General features: G+C 40.8%; 1 protein-coding gene across 8 annotated transcripts in view; it reads right to left on the bottom strand.

Moving 5' to 3' along the window:
- LOC137666962 (aldehyde oxidase 2-like) overlaps window positions 1-18,101 on the bottom strand; it is a 52,816-nt gene that overhangs the window by 20,292 nt on the left and 14,423 nt on the right. For all 8 annotated transcript variants that reach the window (XR_011048737.1, XM_068407265.1, XM_068407259.1 and 5 more), the window contains 13 exons: window positions 17,068-17,219; window positions 16,274-16,367; window positions 15,112-15,221; window positions 11,855-12,039; window positions 11,439-11,601; window positions 11,153-11,245; window positions 9,521-9,690; window positions 7,290-7,401; window positions 6,251-6,370; window positions 5,429-5,525; window positions 2,693-2,817; window positions 1,396-1,529; window positions 650-737 (listed from right to left, as the gene is read on the bottom strand). Coding sequence is in view for 7 of the 8 variants with exons in the window: in XM_068407265.1 (XP_068263366.1) it covers window positions 650-737; window positions 1,396-1,529; window positions 2,693-2,817; window positions 5,429-5,525; window positions 6,251-6,370; window positions 7,290-7,401; window positions 9,521-9,690; window positions 11,153-11,245; window positions 11,439-11,601; window positions 11,855-12,039; window positions 15,112-15,221; window positions 16,274-16,367; window positions 17,068-17,219 (1,643 nt within the window). In the remaining variant the exon portion in view is untranslated. The remainder of the gene's footprint in view (window positions 1-649; window positions 738-1,395; window positions 1,530-2,692; window positions 2,818-5,428; window positions 5,526-6,250; window positions 6,371-7,289; window positions 7,402-9,520; window positions 9,691-11,152; window positions 11,246-11,438; window positions 11,602-11,854; window positions 12,040-15,111; window positions 15,222-16,273; window positions 16,368-17,067; window positions 17,220-18,101) is intronic.

Below are 18,101 nucleotides of genomic sequence, written 5' to 3'. Positions count from 1 at the left end.
ATGAAAAATATATCCAGTCTGTCCCAGAAACAGTCGTCAGCCAAACTCCACAGCTCATGCAAGAGTCAACAGGAAAACCAACTCCTCAGCCCTTCTTTATCCAAACCATATTGAACCATAAACCCTGCCCCAGAGGGTTTTAGTGTGCTCAAATCATACACCAACACCAAAGAGAAGGGTTTTTCCCCTGCTACCACCAGTTGCCAAGCTGACTTCAGTGCTGGCATTGTTTATCCAGTTATTTTTAATGTAAGGATTTAGAAGTCAAAAGGAAGAGATTTGCTACCAGCTGAATCTTGCATTACCTTGCAGGCTGAGAATTGGCTCATATTCAATTCTGATTTACGTACTTGTCATCTGAGGATGGGGTAGGGCTGATGTTAGCAGTATTTTGGAGTAAGAAAAGGGATGGATAGCTCTGCTTTTTCTGGATATTGCATGGGCTGTAGGAATAGGATGGTAGCTGTTGTTTTGATTCATAGTATTTGTCAGGGTACCCATAGGATGGGGGTAAGGTTGGTGCTGAGTTAGGATTTCAGAAGAGGAGGAATTTGTTTTCTTGCTGCATTTTGGTTGTCAATGAAATGATGCTGATTTGCCCTGGAAGAAATTATTACCCAGTAATTGAGCAAAATATCTTCTCACTCACTTTATATTTTCCAAAGAAAGGGTGCCGCCCACCAGTGATTAACATATCCATATTTCTTTCAAGGGCAAAACGGACTGGACGGCAGGTCCTAGTGAACATAAAAAAATACACTTTTATTACAGCCTATTCATGCAGATTGCAAAGACATTATGTGCACATGCCCAAACTCCTAGTGGTGGCAATTCTCTGTTTTAGTTTCTTATTAACTTACCATGCCTCAGTTTAGGCTATTTGGCAGATTTATTTTTTTTTTTTTGGCTACAGAAACAAAGTAGAGGAAATGAGCTTTTCAGTGGTTTCCCTTTAGCTTCTCAACAGAGAGATGCAAATTCCATGACGCAGGCAGAGGACATGGCAAGGAAGCTAGAGTAAAGGAGAGCTGTGGCACAAAGACCTGATGTGTGCACACCTGTGTATTAGGATAAAAAACATTTTCACTGAAGATCTAGAGTGAAATCCAAGCCATCGTGCCTGGGAAAGGCCTGAATGGTTGGGATTTGTACAGATTAGCCCTAAGAGAAACTATTTGAGAGTTTTGACTCTTAAATAGTAAATGAATTCCATTGCCAAAAGCCCAGAGAATTTTCAAGCTTCTATCCAAGATTTACTGCCAAAGAGACAAGAAAGATGATGTCGTCAAGATAACTCTCCAAGTAGGGTTCAGGACTGAAGTTCCTTTTTCATTCAGTCTTGTCATTAATTTGTTTTAGTTATTTCAGTCATTTGATTTAGTTAAATCAACTTACTTGTTGGCTGCCACTGCTGCAATTACAGCAAAGAGTGAAGGTTTAGTAATCTTCCCACCGAATGCTCCACCAACACGTTTCACATGGCACATAATTTTATTGGACTGGAGGTTTAAAGCTGAAGCCACTAATTCCTGCAAAAGTGAACATCCAGGATTTTACTGAGAATTGTTACCTAGCAAAGTACATTAAAAAATGCCTATTTTCCATGGCTAACCAAATATTAAAAGCTAACATGGTTAAGAATCCTGGGCAGAAAACTAGAGTTGCTATAGAAACAAACAAACAAAAGATTTCAAACAAGTAAAGATGCTAATGAAAGCACAATCTAGTCTTTAAAAAATAGTATAAATGCAAAAATAGCTCCATAAACTAGTTTGATTATCTGATGCCAGATATGATAATCTCTGTATAGAACTGCAAGTTTCACCTGCGGCTGAGATAAAACATCCACTAAAATATCAAGCTGAATGGAACAGAGGGATTATTTACAGCACACTAGAGTAGCTAAAACACTGACAAACCATTGCATTCTGAAAATATCTCTTCTGACAGTGCTTCCAGAGATGCAAACAGAGGTTTAAGTTGCCAGGCTGACAGGGAAAGCCTACAAAATGCAAGCCAATGATGAACTGCAAAAGCTAATCCTAAACATGTAGAAAGTAACATATATTCTTTGAAACTGACAAGCCTACAATCCAATTCTGATGTTAGCTAGGACCTGTTAACCTTTTTTTCACATAATCTCATATGATTCATATGTTGTTATTATTTACATATTCATTTATCATTATTTACACATGATTACAACCCCATCATCGTCAATGTAACTACTCATATGAGCAATGCAACTTCTCTGAATACTCTTTCTAAAGCTGAAGACATTCATTGCTGCAAAAAAGTGATTGTGCAGGATGTACTGAGGATTCTCACTGATTTTAGGAGGATTTGGCGAATATATTTAAGACAGAATTAGTCTTTTCTCAACAAGAAGATTACAGCCACATTATCTCTCCAAGATACCCTTTGTTCACCCCATATTAATACTGCTTATTTGTGTCTGCACTGCATTGGATAATACAAATAGCACAAGACCTATTGTTACATTGAGCTTCATCATTAGTAGTCAGGCCTCTCATTTTCATAAAAAGATTCAAATCAATTAATCTGAACTGGGAACACTATTAGCGAGTTTCAAGAGAAGCACAGAAGACTGAAAGCAACTCCTGGCCATGTAGTTCAGCTTTAAGGTTATTTAGGAAGGTAAGAAACAGGTATCATTAATACTTTGTTTTACCTGTACATCTGTTGCATGCTGAGTTGACACATACACGTCCATTCCTTTATCCTCCACTCTTGGAATAACAAGCACACTATTTGTTTCCAGGTAAAAATGTTCCTGTCCTCCCACATGCAATTCACCTGTTAGGTGTATAATTATAGGAAAATGTAAGATGGGTTTCAAATGAACTGCGAGGAAATTTATATTTGCCTATATCTATATATGTATACATGGCAGGGAAAGAGAGTTTTGTCACAGAAGTAAAACAGTTTCATTTATTTTTTATTTCTTTGTATCTTTGGTTTACACCTTCTGGGACCTGTGTTTATTGAGAGGAAATTATCTAATCACTTAATCCTTTGTAGAGCTTTCTTCTTTTTTTCCCCAGGATAAGATCAGTATCAATTTAATCTCTCATGCTTTTTCTTCTTTAGGAGGTTACATCTCTTCTTCTATGACAGGATTATGTCTTCTTCTGAATCATTCTGTGAGGGAAAATACAGATTTCCTCTTCCTTTCTTATCCTCTTTCCATTAGTATGTCCTTCTCCTATTACACTTTTTTTACACATTTCTACTCAACACTTTACTTTTGTACTGTCTCCCTTACGGAGAGGGAAATCAGTCAGCACAGCATAAAAGCTAAGTCTGTAAATTCTCTGTGCAATCTTAACTTGGTTCTGACAATACTTGCCTAGCAGTCACTCCTGAAACAGATGTTCATGCAGAAGTAGTAGGAATCAGAACTGAAGCCACTAGAGGGTGACATGACATTTGATGGGGAACAGCTGGAAAAAGTTCAAAGAAGAGCGGAAAAAAAAAAATCATCAGAGGTCATGAACCTACATGGAGAGACTGACAGAACTGAGGGGTCTCAGCCCACAAAAGTAAAGGAAGACATGAATCTTGAAATCCATGGAAGGCTGCTGCAACAGGAAGAGAATAGTTGTGCTACATGCTCACAGCAGAGAGAACAAGCAGCACAGCAATACTTAAATTGCAGCAAATTGTTAGCACTGAGGATAATCCTTCTAATGATAGGAATGGTGAAGCACTGGAAAAAGTCTCCTAGGGAGCCTGCAGAATCTTCATGCTCGGAGGTCTCCAGGAAGAACTTAGATAAATCTGATCATTGTTTCAAACATGATACAGATAGAATTGATGTTGGGAAAAGGAAAAGGGGCTGATGGTCTGCTACGTTCCCTCTTGTGATCAAGCATGTGTAGATAGTATTCAGTGAAGAGAAAAATTCAGCTGCAGAAATTTGGGGAGTGATAACAGCAGAAGGTAGGTGTGATAATATATTTCAAGAGAGGACAATCAGAAAAGCACATAAGTTGTCTAAGCATTTATAAGGTGCTCACTAACAAATTTCAGAGCTGCATTCAAGTGTTAGAAACAGAATTAGGGTAAGTATTAAAACTAATCAAGCCCATGTTAAGAGAAGCATATCTTGATATCATATACCTTTATTTTAATAAGTCTTTTTACACTGTCCCACAGACTACTCTCATAAGCAAGTTGAGAAGTACTATCCAGATAAAATCAGGGGTAAAACTGATTGAAAACTGCACTCAGAAAGCAATTTACAGGATTGGCTGTCAAGCTGCAAAGATGATGCATGTAGAATAATAGAAAAGTCTCTTCTGAGTCTAATCTTACCCCATGGTTGCTTTAATAACTAATGAGTAAACTGCAAATAATATCAAACTGGAAAAGGCTGCAAGCCCTTTAAAGGACAGGTTCAGATTTGAAAGTGATTTTTCTATATTGGAGAAATGGCCTAAAATCAATGTCATGAAGTTCAGTATGGGTAAGTGTCAGTACTTTAGATAGCGCTATTGAAAAAGACCTAAGCAGGGACTACAGAGGAGCATATCTTGACTGTATATCCACAACTGATAACACCACAACAACCCTGATCTTATTCTGTGATACTAATGTCATACAGAATTTCTGGGAGACTCCACTTCGGCATTGGTGAAACTTGTTCTAAAATATTACCATAGTGAAGTTGGATGTAGTGAAATTAGAGATAATGTAGAAATGAGTAGTGGCAATGATAAAAGTTAGCAGACATGACTTATGGGGAAAAGATGAGAGGACTCTGTTTAGAGGGTGAACCTTTAAAGTTTGCAGGAAGGGAGATTTAGATTAAGCATTAGAAAAAAAAAGCATTCTACTTATAAGGACAGTTAAACTCTAGAACTAACTACAATAGGAGCTTGTGGAATATTCTTCATTGATCCTTCTTAAACACAGGTCTGATAATTATGCACAGAATATGCTGTGGGATTACTGGATCATGTTTACTATTTGAAGACAGTGAATTTGGTGACTGTAGGAGTGGTATTCCAAACCAGTTTACCATGATCCCCTTGTTTCTGGGATTAGCCTTAAGTTAATCAGTCAACTTAAAATGGGATAAGTTAAGTTAGCTAACACCCATAAACAAAGCCTTATTTAGCCGTGATGTTTGTCCTAGGATTAAGGCACTTCATTTTAGTTAGCTGAGTTCTAAGACAAGGAAATGGTAGAGTTCAGTCAACATGAGCTAGCAGGTGTTAGCTAAGCTTCATTTAAACATGGCAATTTCATCTCCATTTCCGCTGAAGGGGAAAAAAAAATCAACAACAGAGTAAGTTTCTTTTTGAGAAGAGAATAAAAATTTAAATTCAGCCAGCAGCTGGAAATAGACTCTGAAGTAGCATAGATCCCCTCTCTTGCCTGATGCGCTGCATGTATGAACTACCTTCTATGATTTCATCAGCAGACTTGAATCCTTTCTCAATATCTCCTTTTTCTATTTTCCTTTCTTCAGTAATGTATGAATTATGTTCTATTGCTTCCTGCAGCAAAAAAAAAAAAACAACGAAACGTTAATTGTAATTCAGAAAGTTAGATGATTTTTATATAGTACAATCTTTCATCATCCATGTGATCCTTTTTCAGATGGACAGATGGTTGTAGCTAAGTATTAGAAAGAGCAGGATAGTGGTTCCCCTTCCACCATCAAAGAGAGCTTCTGTTTGTTTCATTTTTCGTAGTTCATCTCATTCTCTTCTTCCCCCAGATTAGAAATACTAAATGTCTGTTAACGGCATTCAGAGCTGTTGAAAGTGTTCAGAATCAGATTGCTTGCTACTGAAAACCTGCCAGACTTGAGAATTTTCAGAACATGGATGCAGGATGGGTGATTCCAGAACTTCTGCAAACATAAGCTCTCAAATTTAATTCTATACTGACCAACTGCTGCTGGGAGTTTGGCTCCCGGAGGCATGGAATTGCTCACTTAAAACTTCCTGAATATTCTTTAGCAATTTCGTCCTAGATCTACAAAGACCAGTCTCCGACATACTGAATGAATAGGTATCTAATAAGATTTTTTTGTGTGTTTCTAAAAATAAGACTTTGGAGGCCGTTTATAAACTTTTTACACTTCATCTTCAGAACCAATAAAGTCATATCTCATGCCAAAAAAAAAATCCAAAGCCTCCAGAGCTCTGCACAAGGATGTAAATAGTGTGAGGTGACTTAAGAGCTGCCAGACAAGGAAGAGGAGACAGATTGTTACCTCAACGGTCAGAACTGGCTCCAGATCTTCATACACTATCATCACCTTTTCAGCCCCACACTTTGCCTGAGTCAGTGACTCCGCAACCACAGCACAGATTATCTGACCAACACAAATCACCTGCAACACACCAATGTATTACCCAAGGAAAAAACACAGGAATGGTTAAGTTCTTGTACAGAGAGTGTTTTTTGGAAGTAAATTCTGCTCAAATACCACTTTTATATTCTGTTCATCTAAGAATACTATCCCAGTGCAGACTTATCTTCATTAGTTGAGAAGCCTATTAGAATCTTTCATCTGCTGCAACATTTCTGGCATTAGAAGTGCTGCTGACATCAGTAGTCATGAACATTTCCCCTGTGTCCATCCTGAGGTGGCCAGATACTGTGCCAGGTAAAATCCCATCTGGCACAGACTGCTTTCCTTGTCTGTACTCAGAAAGGAAGGAACCTCAGACAGGAAGGAATAAAGAGCTAAGAGCAACGCATTAGGAATTATTCCTGCCCCATTGCAAATGCCACGCAACAGTGTCACTTGTGATGGATACAGCCTGAGGTCTGGGACATTTTGTATGGTCATGCTGGCTGCACAGATCCTATACATTTCTTAGCTCTTCTGATGCTCAACAAAAAGAAACAGTGTTGTCTCCCATTGCCATATTCTAGTGTATAATCTGGCAATTAATTTCATATTGGTTCCTACTGGGGGATTCTCATTTTATTTGTCTCATCATTGAAAATCCCAAATGCCATGGCTATTTCATGCTTTCTCAGAATTCATGACAAGCACTCATTTATCGGCCCTTAAAGGAATCATGGCTGATTCATTTAAATCCCAAGTTATTTAAGGGAGCTTCTCCTTTCTCGCTCACTGCAGAATGGTAACTCTGTTCAGCCCAGCCTGCCTGACACTGCATTAGTAGCTCTTGCACTTATTTTCATTTCATTGCAATAAGATGATACTTGCAAACTCACTTTCCTTTTTTGTAAATAACTGAAGCAAAAGGTCCAGACACTCCTCCAGAAGCAAGAAATACCTTATCTTCTGCATATGCTTGCTCATCCTTGCCATTTTCCCCTGGAACATCTCTTGCTGTCACTACATCAACCACTCCTGGCACCTGAAGGGCTTCTGATGCGTCAATTGATCTGGAAGGTAGAGCATGCAGATAAATAAATACAGTAGATGGTACAAATTTCTCTAGTACAAGTAATTCAGTGAATTTCAGGACAGAAACATAATCCACTTAGATTCTCACCACAGATCTCTATATAGAGAAGAAAGTGGAAAAGTGTTGATTAGCATATTGAGAAAAAATAAAGGGAAGGCATGAGAATTTGTGTGTGCATGACACAGAACAGCTCTTTAAATTCTAGTTCCAGTACATACAAAATCTAAGAATACATTTTCTTTCTACATTTTTTCACAGAATCACAGAATCACAGAGTGTTAGGGATTGGAAGAGACCTCGAAAGATCATCTAGTCCAATCCCCCTGCCGGAGCAGGATTGCCTAGACCATATCACACAGGAACGCGTCCAGGCGGGTTTTGAATGACTCCAGAGAAGGAGACTCCACAACCTCTCTGGGCAGCCTGTTCCAGTGTTCAGTCACCCTCACCGTAAACAAGTTTTTCCTCATATTTATGTGGAACCTCCTGTGTTCCAGCTTGCACCCATTGCCCCTTGTCCTGTCAAGGGATGTCACTGAGAAGAGCCTGGCTCCATCCTCATGACACTTGCCCTTTACATATTTATAAACATTAATGAGGTTACCCCTCAGTCTCCTCTTCTCCAAGCTAACGAGACCTAGCTCCCTCAGCCTCTCCTCATAAGGGAGATGTTCCACCCCCTTAACCATCTTCGTGGCTCTGCGCTGGACTCTCTCTAGCAGTTCCCTGTCCTTCTTGAACTGAGGGGCCCAGAACTGGACACAATATTCCAGATGCGGCCTCACCAGGGCAGAGTAGAGGGGGAGGAGAACCTCTCTTGACCTGCTAACCACACCCCTTCTAACACAGCCCAGGATGCCACTGGCCTTCTTGGCCACAAGGGCACATTGCTGGCTCATGGTCATCCTGCTGCCCACTAGGACCCCCAGGTTCCTTTCTCCTACGCTGCTCCCAACAGGTCTGCCCCCAACTTGTACTCATACATGGGGTTGTTCTTGCCCAGATGCAGGACTCTACACTTGCCCTTGTTATATTTCATTAAGTTTCTCCCCGCCCAACTCTCCAGCCTGTCCAGGTCTCTCTGAATGGCTGCGCAGCCTTCCGGTGTGTCAGCCACTCCTCCCAGTTTTGTGTCATCAGCGAACTTGCTGACAGTGCACTCTATTCCCTCATCCAAGTCATTAATGAATATATTGAATAGAACTGGTCCCAGGACCGACCCTTGAGGGACTCTGCTAGACACAGGCCTCCAACTGGACTCTGTCCCATTGACCACCACTCTCTGGCTTCTTTCCTTCAGCCAGTTCACAATCCACCTCACTACCCAATCATCCAGACCACACTTCCTCAGTTTAGCTGCGAGGATGCTGTGGGAGACCGTGTCAAACGCTTTATTGAAATCGAGATAGACCACATTCACAGCTCTACCACCATCTATCCACCGGGTTACGTCCTCATAAAAGGCTATCAAGTTGGTTAAGCATGACTTCCCCTTGGTGAAGCCATGTTGACTGCCCCTAATGATCCCCCTATCCTTGATATGCCTAGAGACAGCACCAAGGACAAGTTGTTCCATCACCTTTCCGGGGATGGAGGTGAGGCTGACCGGTCTATAGTTACCCGGGTCCTCCTTCTTGCCCTTTTTGAAGACTGGAGTGACATTCGCTTTCCTCCAGTCCTCAGGCACCTCTCCCGTTGCCCACGACTTAGTAAAGATGATGGAGAGTGGCCTAGCAATGACTTCCGCCAGCTCCCTCAGCACCCACGGGTGCATCCCATCAGGGCCCATGGATTTATGGACGTCCAGGTTGCTTAATTGATCCCTGACCCAGCCCTCATCAACCAAGACAGACTCCTCCTCTATCCTGACTTCTTCTGGGGCCTCAGGGGTCCTGGGCTCCTCCTTTTTTTTGTACTAAAAGTGGTGAATGCATTAATATGGACTCTTCTGTCTGTATCTGACACTACTTAAAGCACACAGTAAAGAAATTCTTACCTCATTTGTAATGCATGCCTCATAATATGGTCAAAACAGACAATAAGAATAGAAAATACTCGTTAACATACTTATGTGCATGTATTTTTTTCTTACTTACATAATCTTTGCATGGGCTTTAATACTGGTGACCACAGCCAGGGAAAGTTCTCCATCCACTGGACGAATGTCATCAGTGTAAACTGCTTCACCAGTGGCATGCTTAATACCAGACTGGTGCATGATGGGACGGCCCACAGGATCTTGTGGAGACTGTCCTGGGTCAACATCCTGCAGACAGGAAGGAACATGTTATCCTCAAGCCAGAACAGTAATTATAGAAAGCTTTACTTAAAAACACTTTCTGAGATATTTTGTGATCATAAAATCCATGTGGAAACTACCTAGATTTTATGACAATATTTGTGGGACACATTATAAAAGGCTAATTCAATTTTTAGAATTTGTGCTATATTGGCACCAAGGTGCCCTGACAGAGGTCTGAGAAATATACTACATTAGATACCATTCACAACTCTAGTAAATGGCAGTCTCTTCTGCAGAAAGATTGTGCTAAATAAATAGGAAAAAAAAAAAAATCAAGAGGTAAAAGGGACAAAATGACACAGTGGGACCATAGCAGACAAATGAGAGCTAAAGTCTGCTGGATCTTACGGCCAGCCTGTCTGCTCGGTCCATACTGCTTCTGATAGCATCCTCGTGCAAGCCACGCTTTTACAGACTTCAGCCTCACCGCTGCTTCAAACAATCATATTTCGCTGTGTTTAATTCAGAGAAAACATATCTGAAATCAGGAATATATTCAGGGATCACTCTTAATTCCTTCTTGCCCATCTTCCTAAAGAGATAGGTAAATTAATATTCTGGTCAGCGTTGACTAGACTAAAAAATGGTTTCATCTAGGTTTTTACTAATTAAATTCCCATGAACAATCCCCTCTATTACTTCAAAGACAGCCTGGAATTGAAAGCATTTCAGATATACTTAATGAAAATACAGCTTTGGTGCTCTCTGTTGTTGAATTTCTGATAATTCACATTAACTTGAAATAGACTATTATCAGGGACAGTGAAAATCTTCCAATATTTATGTTTTGGTTCAGCTTTTACTGAGTAAAGAGTTCTCTGTAAAATATATCTTCTCAGTCTCTTAAAGGAGAACGAAACAAATTCTTGTCTGACACTGAAAGTTTTGTTGGAAAACTGATAAGAAACAGCAAAAACTTTGATTTTAAAAGTTTTTCAGTTTTGCAACAAAATAAAAATGAGTGAAAATTCTTGATGAAATTTGAATATTTTTTAAACTGAAATCTTCTACTGAACAAACTTTTTCACATGCCAACTACCTCTCCCTTTCACACTGCAGCTTTGCAAATAAATCTTTTAGGCCTGAACAATCACGGATGCTGTAATAGGTTATCCCATTTATTTGTACTGAGGCCCACTGGACAGGTTAACTAAATTCTGCTGAGTTCTTGCACAGCTGAAAGCTGTGCCTCTGTTTCAGCTGTGTCAGGACAGCCTGATGCTGCACAACACCTTGAGGGCAAGGAGTGCATCCGCACCCTGAGAGACCAGGAAATTTATAAAACAATAAAAGACTTCCCCCAGGATCAGCTGTTTCAGCAGCTTCACATTACAAGTAGTGGAGGCTTAGGAATGAAAAGTTAGAAGGGCAAAATAATCATTAAAATAGAGGGTCTGTGGCAGTCCCAGATACAAACACACCTCACCTGATAGATTTGGACACCCTGGGGAACACCACTTCGTAGCATTCCCAAAGCACTTATCTTTTCCTGTGAGAGCTCAGCATACCTGAAGGGATACTGAAAGGAAGGTGATGTCAGAGCAGTGTTGTCAGACTCTTATTTCTAAAACAAAACTTTTCCCCTCACATATTTTGAAGTAAAGCCTAGCACCTTTACCCTTTCCTCTCACATCCCCAAATCTTCAAAAAAGCCATTTTCCTGCAGCCTGTATGCTGATGTGGGTATGTAGTAATTCTTGTCCAGTCCTTACCATCTGATGTAAACCATGTAACACTTCCAGGTAAAATCTGAAAAGGAAGCTGACAAGCAGAGTTCTTCTATATTCTACTTTTCCACCCAGAGCTGATGGAGGGAGAAAAATTTCCTCCAGCACCAGTCTGCAAGCTTCGTTCAGCATCTGATCATTCCATTGCCTGGTAGAAAAATAGACTAACGTGAACACACACTTTATAAATAACAGGCAGCTAAAGCTATTGTGAAGTGTGTGGGAAGTAATAAGTGAGTCAGCATAAGTTATATCAAGAAATAACCTATTGTTGGGGAGGACAGGTCAAATACAGATTGTGAGAGGCTGATGATGGGATCTCCACTGGCAGAATCAAGCAGACCCCACGCATCACACCATGACTCCTGCATTTGGCTTAAATACATTAAGATATCCAGTACCTTCCTATGAGCTTCTCACAGGACTTTCTTGCACTGAGGGTGGTTGAGCCAATACCTCCATATAAAATACTCAGATCTACAATGGTGTCTGTGCCTGGACTGAAGAGGACTCGCATTCCAGAATTCACTATGGACAAAGCATTTTTCTGTCTTTCAGCCTGTCTGAAGGCTGAAATAAAGTCATCCTAATGGGAAAAAAAGGAAGCAAATATTCCATCAATGGCAGAAATTGACTGAAAGAAAACAAATCTATTATTCCTTGTATTTTAGGTGTTATCATTGTCCAAAGAAAGCAACATTTTTAAAGAACATTTGCTAGAATCACTGTTTCAGTTAAACTTTTTATTTTTCTTGAAGTACACTAAGCTAATCATAGACAGAGATACTAAGAGGGGACATTAGTTGAGGTTATCTACATGTAAGAAAACATGCCAAATTTTAAATTTTTATTGGGGGTTTAATGACTTCAGAGTGCTGGAAAAGCAGTCCTGGTATAAGCTACTTTGTATATGAATTACAGCTTAGAAAATAGTGGTTTCTTCTCCAGGACATGGAGGCCCCACTGTGCTAAGGAATCTGATTTTGTGAAGATTTTACAGTCAGAGATTCTACATTTTATGCTACAGTAATGGCATTTACAGATGTAGGTGCTTGAGACAGCTAGGCTTTCTATTGTCAGAAAGATTTTGTTCGTTATGGAGATAAACCCACATATTTTAAAAGAAAACATAATAGCAATTTCATTCATGATCAGGCACAGATGAGTTCTTTGAAGAAAGTGTATAAAAGTGTCTTTTCTGTAGCCCCAGAAAGAAATTTCAGATTCAGCCAGCCACAGAACTTTTAAAGTAAGGGTTAGCAGGTTAGATCAGTCACTGAGTATGTGATACTCTCATGACAAACATAAAACTCAGGATTTAATGTTGAACAGTGAGTCTTGTCAGAGATGGTAAATGCTCTCAACAGGATTTATATTGCTTCACTGAAGCAATGTTCACATCAAAATACCCAAAACCAAAAGCCAGCAGCTGACAGGAACAAGAGGCAGAACTGACAGCCAGGTTTCCATCTACACTTTATGTTGAGAAGTCTTGCAAAAAAAGTGTGCATGTGCCTTTTTGTTGTGTCAGCAGAGTTAATCAAAAAGGCGATTCAGCATGAAAGTGAGTGGCGGAAGCAGCCTACCCAAAAACTGGTGTTCATTTCCTGTGGTGAGGCTGCTTAATCTCACATGTTATTCATGTGACAGCTGACAGATAATTTTCCTGCTCTTCGAAGTGACCTTTTGAGTTTGCAGTGCTATTGTCTTTTGTTCATTTTGTTGTCTCCACCGCTGTTTTTTCTTGGTGCAACTGTCTCTCTCTGAAAGGCAAGACTCTGAAATACTCTCTGTGATAGCTTTAGTTCTGTGGCACAACTCGTCATGGGACAAAGCATGATTTCTTTTTGCTTTTACTTTGTGGAGGGAACTAACCCATTCCTCCTTAATTTTCACTTCCAGGCTGTTTGTCTCTCAAATGACCACTAAGGCTCAAAGTTTCTGGGCAACAGAAGCACAGTTGCTGCTGCCGCCAACACAGATTATGCTTTTACAGGCTTTGAGCTCATGGGAATCATGCTGTTTTTCATGGGAAACCTGCCATGGCCAGCCAGCCTCTCATGGGCAGAAGCACTCCTCCAGCATGAGGCCACATATGTTTAGTATGCTGTATTGGGAGTAATATATTACAGTATGCTGTAACTGGGAGGAGTGGCTGACACACCGGAAGGCTGCGCAGCCATTCAGAGAGACCTGGACAGGCTGGAGAGTTGGGCGGGGAGAAATTTAATGAAATATAACAAGGGCAAGTGTAGAGTCCTGCATCTGGGCAAGAACAACCCCATGTACCAGTACAAGTTGGGGGCAGAGCTGCTGGAGACCAGCGTAGGGGAAAGGGACCTGGGGGTCCTAGTGGACAACAGGATGACCATGAGCCAGCAGTGTGCCCTTGTGGCCAAGAAGGCCAATGGCATCCTGGGGTGTATTAGAAGGGGTGTGGTTAGCAGGTCGAGAGAGGTTCTCCTCCCCCTCTACTCTGCCCTGGTGAGGCCGCATCTGGAATATTGTGTCCAGTTCTGGGCCCCTCAGTTCAAGAAGGACAGGGAACTGCTAGAGAGAGTCCAGCGCAGAGCCACGAAGATGATTAAGGGAGTGGAACATCTCCCTTATGAGGAGAGGCTGAGGGAGCTGGGTCTCGTTAGCTTGGAGAAGAGGAGACTGAGGGGTAACCTCATTAATGTTTATAAATATGTAAAGGGCAAGTGTCATGAGGATGGAGCCAGGCTCTTCTCAGTGACATCCCTTGACAGGACAAGGGGCAATGGGTGCAAGCTGGAACACAGGAGGTTCCACATAAATATGAGGAAAAACTTGTTTACGGTGAGGGTGACTGAACACTGGAACAGGCTGCCCAGAGAGGTTGTGGAGTCTCCTTCTCTGGAGACATTCAAAACCGCCTGGACGCGTTCCTGTGTGATATGGTCTAGGCAATCCTGCTCCGGCAGGGGGATTGGACTAGATGATCTTTCGAGGTCTCTTCCAATCCCTAACATTCTGTGATTCTGTGATTCTGTGACTGCAGTGGGCAGCTGCAATGTAGACTGACCCTCTGATGTCAAGGTTGGCAGGGGCTCCTGTGGTCACTCCCTCTTTGACTTCAATCACAACATACTAGCTTGTAGCTGGGTCTTCCTCTACTCGCCCCGTACTTCTCCTCATATCCACTAGAGGGGTACTTAAGAACACAGTAACTGACACGATTTCCTCTGCCCCAAACCCCCTAAAGCCACATGCTGCCACCTTTGGTCACAGTAGTTAGGACCTTATTTTGTGAGTAGTTGCAATGATAACTCAGCACTGTTCAGTGTAAATCGCTAATTAGGTAGTGAGAAGAGGGCAGAAATGAGCTTTATTGCTGAAGACTGTGTCACAATGTGGCATTTTTCCTGGAATATTCAGGCAGCCCAAATTTCTGTGTCTGGAAGGGGCACAAGTGCACGTTTAAGAGCGGGGGGAAAAACAGTGAGAGGCCCAGAGAAGCAGAAGATGATGGCCAGCTGGAAGAAGTTGGAGAGGTGATGGAGGGATCCCAGAGTTTTCTTGGCTACTTCCAAAGCAGTAGCAACCTGTGTGTTCCAGTGCCTACTGAAGATAATGGTAATATTCCCAATAGCTACACTGGAACCTGAATGAAACCTCTGAAACATCGGGGTCTTACCTTCATAGAGTATGGGATGAGAACAGAAACAATGACCTCCTTGGGCTTTATGTCTGCATGCTCACAGCCAGCAAGAAACTGATCATTTAAAAGAATCTGCCGTTTACCATCTGTTGGAGAAAACTGTAGTCTGTTATTGAATGTGGAACAAGAAGGAAACACTTCTGCATTGCAGATTCAAATTTCATTGAATCTGTGCAAAAGAATATATTTAAGGCCAATATGGCCTTAGTACAGTCAGCTCGATTCAGGATCTAGCCTTAGACTGCAAAATCCTTTTGAGTGGAAAGGCCAATCTTAATGATACATGTTAAGTGCAATATATTTCGCTATATGAATGCTGTAGTCCCCCATCACACACAAAATACTGAGTATTTTATACTTTCTAGAAAATATGTCTTACAAATGCTAATAATATTCAGAAAATCAGTGATTTAGCTTTAAATATGGCTATTCTGTTTCTGCTCAAAAGTCCTTAGACCATTAAATCATTAAAGCACAGTAAGCTTTTAAGAAATTATCAAGCACTGCAATGAGATGGAGACAGCCCTGTACACCTTTAGTTCAAAGACAGTAGAAATTGTTGCCAACATTTTTGAAAGTACCCACAGATTCTATGTGACAAGGGTAGGACTTGCTTGGGCTTGATTACTGGAAGTGTCATTTAAACATGATGCACATGTACACACATACATATGCAAAAATGTACAAGTGACTTCAAGAGAAGTTTCTAGGTGCATGACGTAGAGAATGAATGAAAGTTTTTTCTTAAAATGACAGAGACATAAGCAATAAAAGCAAAAAGTGGTAGAGTTACAAGATAAAGCTAACCTGTCTGATAAATGGAGCAAAATAACCAAAGGCAGTGTAGAAAGGAGACCTTTCTACCTGTCAGGCCTGCCCACCACACTTTCATGAAATTGTTAGATATTGTTTCATTTTGCCTTGTGAAACAGAAAGAGAGTATTTTCTACTGGCAGACACTTTTTGTCAGACAAATACCAGGATAATGTTGTCCTCCACTGAGCAACATGTACCATTCTAGTTCATTTAGGAGATGTTCAGTAGTGTTTCATTTGAAAACTACTACCTATAGCCATATTCTCTGTTGCAGTGTTTTGTCCATCCAGAAAAGCTATTTGGCAGGGAGTCCAAAGCTTACCTTCTGATGCCAAGTTGAGGACAGATTTGCCAACTGATAAGATTGGGTTCAAGTCCCAGGTCGATCCCCTGCTTGCAATGTGTCCTCCTAAAGACTTTAACAACCAACGAGGTTATTTTTAGGCTTGCCCTTCTTACATGTAACAGGGATATGTATCATAACCTCATTTTATTCGCTTAAAAGTCTTGTTGGAAGAACTTATATTTGTTTTGTTCAATCTTAACTGAAGTTCTACATTTGTACTTTTAAATGTGATTTATTGTTCCCTTCAAAAGTCCTGTCTCATATCATCTCTGTTGAGGGAGACCAGGTTTACTTTTCTGCCCCCTGCCCTCCTAAGAGATGGTCATTCCCTTAGTTAAAGGACGAAATACAAGGTATTGAGGTGAAGGAATTTTAAAGGAAAACCAGGGACAAGATCAGAGATGCCTAATACATGATGGGTAAACAGTTTTGCATTGATAGTCCTGCTAAAGTATGACTGGCTGCAGGGTGTGCAGTACCTTACTAGAGAACCCCACTTCTCTTCTTTGCTCAGTCTCTTTCAGTTCTCTGCTCAGCCAGTGAGCAGGGATGCCAGGAGTTTCTCTGTTTGCAGTTCTCTGGATATTCACCCCTGCTAACTAGCGTAGGACTCCCAGTTATTTCATACAACTTTTGTGATGACATTAACTATTTAGCATTACAAGGCATGATCCCAGCCTCACCCAGCTTTTCTCCATATATTTGTAAGTGACATTCACACAGATATGTCTGTAGTGTTGGCTTATTTACTGTCACTGCTGAATACATACCGCCATGCTCCTGATCTGTTCTCCAGCTAGAGTTTTCAGGTGCTGCAAGAGAGCTTGGTAGATCTTTGTTTTCTCCTCTGGAAGTTTTGGGACTGTCTCCGTCAGGATGTCTCTGAGCTGGGCCAAGCAGCAGGCAGCTCCTATTACTAGCCCTGAGATCAAATGAGTTTAAACAGTGAAATCATAGTGCCACAATATAAATGCAATATATAGCTGATAAGGCCTCTAAAGATTTTCTTTGGAACACAGCTCTTATCAGCAGGAAGATGAAGAGAGGTGATAGTAAGATGCATTTTATATTACATGCAATAAGAAGTGCAGATACTATCTGCTTATTCAGCAATGGTTCCTAGTATACACACATACCTGACAAATATACATTGCATATTTGCACACACCAATGCATATCCCTTTTTTGTGCTGTGTATCCCCAAAGACATGAACAACAATTGACTCATTAGAATGGAGGATGACCAAATTATTGGAATCTTCCAGGACCAAGCTGCAAACACTTGATCACACTTCCAGTACTATCAGAAAATCCACTACGACGGATCCAGTGAGCATTGGAGTAAGCCTGCAGAGAAGACTTCAAGTGTTGTGTAACGTTTTTTTCTGAACAAAGGGGCCCTGTTCTAAAGTAATCTTTTATTGATGGATCTTCTTAAATGCAGAGTTGCACTATTAGCATAATAATTTGAAAATATTTAGAGAGAACGTAAGGAGAGAAAGAGGCAACTGTAACAAAATGTTAATTTCTCTAATTTTTAATACCTCAGTTTCCCATAGGGAAGATGCTGCATTTCATTCTTTTGCTACAGGTGTAACACCTCCACTCATGGAGGTGGTGCACCTACCAGACTGGATTCTCAACTCATGGACATTAGCACAGCCCCTTTGATGTCAGTGCATCTGTGATAATTTCCTATCAGCTGAGAATCCAGCCCAGCCACTCCAAAGAAAATCTTGTAATATTTTGGATTGGAAACTTATGTCTGAATATTTTGTGTTGAAAATCTAGCCCTAGCCTAATC

Source organism: Nyctibius grandis, chromosome 9, assembly GCF_013368605.1.
Source record: "Nyctibius grandis isolate bNycGra1 chromosome 9, bNycGra1.pri, whole genome shotgun sequence".
Classification (NCBI taxonomy): Eukaryota; Metazoa; Chordata; class Aves; order Nyctibiiformes; family Nyctibiidae; genus Nyctibius; species Nyctibius grandis.
Note: the sequence above shows the minus strand (reverse complement) of the source record. Positions and strands in the feature narration are given on the sequence as shown.